Here is a 2,486-nt window from a genome sequence, read left to right as displayed (position 1 = left end):
AGAGTAACAATCATAATTATGTTAGTGAAAAATGAAATATTCTTGGAGAACTATATTAATTGTCCGTGGATTAGATTCTTTCCTTACACTTATCTACTGGTAATACGTAGCAGTGATAATTCAACTGGCAATTTTTCTTCCCGTTTGATCACTCATACTCTGACTGATAATTTAATGCCACTTGATCTGAAGGTAACTAATTGCTTAAATCCCTATTCAAATAAACTATCAAACTTAAATAACATTGAAATACGCTTGAATATGTTTCTGCTCTTCCCATGGACAATGATAAATGATAATTCTTATGACGGTTTGGAGTATAGAGTGGTAACGAATTTTGCTAGATTACATAATTTTACGTGGAATGTTTTCTTAATAAATATTTGGGGATCTCCAACCGACAATGATACAGCTGAAAGTTTACTTGGGAGATTGAAGAATGTAGATTATCATATGGCTGTTCCAGCAACGTTTCTAACTTACTCTCATCACATTCATTTCGATCATGCTTTTCCACATGGTCAATCGAATATAAAATTCTTAGCTCCTCTTCCAAAGACAAAACAAAATCTTTGGTCTGTGTTAGCACCTTTTGAGGCAAATATGTGGTATATTTTTATAGTATTTGTTGTTTTATCCTCTTTGGTTTTGTACCTGTTTTCTATTCTGCAAAAGTATTTATTATACACTGTAAATGATCCTTATCAGGAATGCAGCTACGCTCTTTTGAACTCTGTTCGCATAAATATTGGTTTCTCTATTCCAAATGACGGCGATTACAGTTTAAGACATCTAATACTTTGGATGTTTATTACATCCACTCTTGTGGTAACAGCTTACAATTGCAACTTGATATCATACCTTACCTTACCCTCCTGTGACCCTCCAATTGACACGTTGGAAGAATTATTGCGTTCTGGAATCCAGTGGGGAAACATTGCTGACAATTGGGATACCTTTTTTGAGGAGTCAAGTAATATACATCTTCGGAAGATAAGTAAAAATAAAATTTCAAGCCATGAAGAGAAAACATTGATAGATTTAGCAAGTCAAAGGAAACTAGCCATTCCAGTAGAAATCTATTTTTCGAAATATATAACTGGAGCAGAATTTCTAGGGGAAAGTGTGTGGAATAAGTTACGGTTGATGAAGGATAACGCAGTCACTTTGAGTTTTGCTTTTTTATTTCATAGGATGTCTCCTTTATTTGAAATATTTAATCCATTTATATTGACTGTTATAGAGTCAGGAATATTAAATTATTGGATCTATGAGTTTGGTGATCAGTTAAGCTACGTGTTTCAATTAGAAGATGCAACTTCACCGCGACCGCTGATACTTGAAGATGTTGTTGGTTTCTTTTTGTTACTAGGCTCTGGATTAACATTATCAATTGTAGCATTTTGTGTTGAATGGCTGGTAACAATTTATGAGAAGTGCCGCAAACACTGATATACTGCGTACATGTGAATACTGTATGTATATACAAGTAGCAATTACAGAAAGAGGCTTTTATTCAGCAAGAAAAGAATTGGTGGTTGATTGATTACACCGTAGCGTCCATTTTAGCAGGAAGGCTATGTGAAAAGCAAACCTACTATTAAAAGTGCGACCCGAACCACATGAGCTCCCGCGAGGAATCGAAGAGGATCTCCCTCGCCAAAGACGCTTACACTAACCATTTAGTAAAAAAGGAGTTTTGTGGAAGGAGAAAACAGGAAGTCTAAGTTGTAACAAATTTCTAATCCCATTGCATTTCAAAATAACTATCTATATGTTTATCATTTAAGAAGATTAGTTAATATAAGTTCTTTGAACAAGAGAAATGATACATTTAAGGGTAGAAATAAACATTTATCGCATCTGCCTTTCTGTATGATTTAACAATTTTATGCAACCGAACACACGAAAGAATAAAAAATGATTGTCAAGCTTTAACTAGAAGTCTATTGTAAAAATATTTCTCTTGTGTTTAACTTTGTGATGTAAATAAAAATTTAGAAATTCTAAATTTTTAATTTGTTTAAGCACAAGTAAAAAGTTTTTTGCTTTTCTTGGTGTATATTTTTTCCTATATTACAGTAAATAGATATTGAAATTAAATTGATTAGTAAGAGAATGTAGAGTTGTGGATATTTGGAATTAATGAAGTTTTCCAAGAAATGAGAAATTCAATTGCTCGACCTTTATGTGAGATATGTTAGTGGTAAATGTAATTAAGTTTACAAGCTATTTGAAAGGTGTATATCATTGGAACGAAAACCTGAGACAGTATGAAACTAGGCAACATTCGCGTCATGTAATGAGCTCCGTAATTTCTCAGTATGGAAGGGTAGAGGAAACTAAGTAAATTGGAACACCAGCCATGTCTAGTGTTATAGCATCGAGAATTCAACATCAAGGGTTTTGGGGCCCTGACGATACTCTTCGTATTTAGGCAATGAAAAATGAGATGTAAGCGATCGTGATTTTGTAGCTCGGGTAAA

General features: G+C 33.5%; 1 protein-coding gene across 1 annotated transcript; it reads left to right on the top strand.

The window, feature by feature from the left end:
* Window positions 1–285: 285 nt before the first annotated feature.
* Window positions 286–1,452, top strand: LOC145661816 (glutamate receptor 2-like). Its single transcript, XM_081727152.1, has one exon. It carries the CDS (start codon window positions 286–288, stop codon window positions 1,450–1,452), a length of 1,167 nt encoding a protein of 388 aa, XP_081583278.1.
* The last annotated feature ends 1,034 nt before the right edge of the window (window positions 1,453–2,486 follow it).

This window comes from Thermobia domestica, chromosome 10 (genome assembly GCF_964235325.1).
Source record: "Thermobia domestica chromosome 10, izTheDome1.hap1.1, whole genome shotgun sequence".
Lineage (NCBI taxonomy): Eukaryota > Metazoa > Arthropoda > Insecta > Zygentoma > Lepismatidae > Thermobia > Thermobia domestica.
This window is presented reverse-complemented; position numbering and strand designations above follow the sequence as displayed.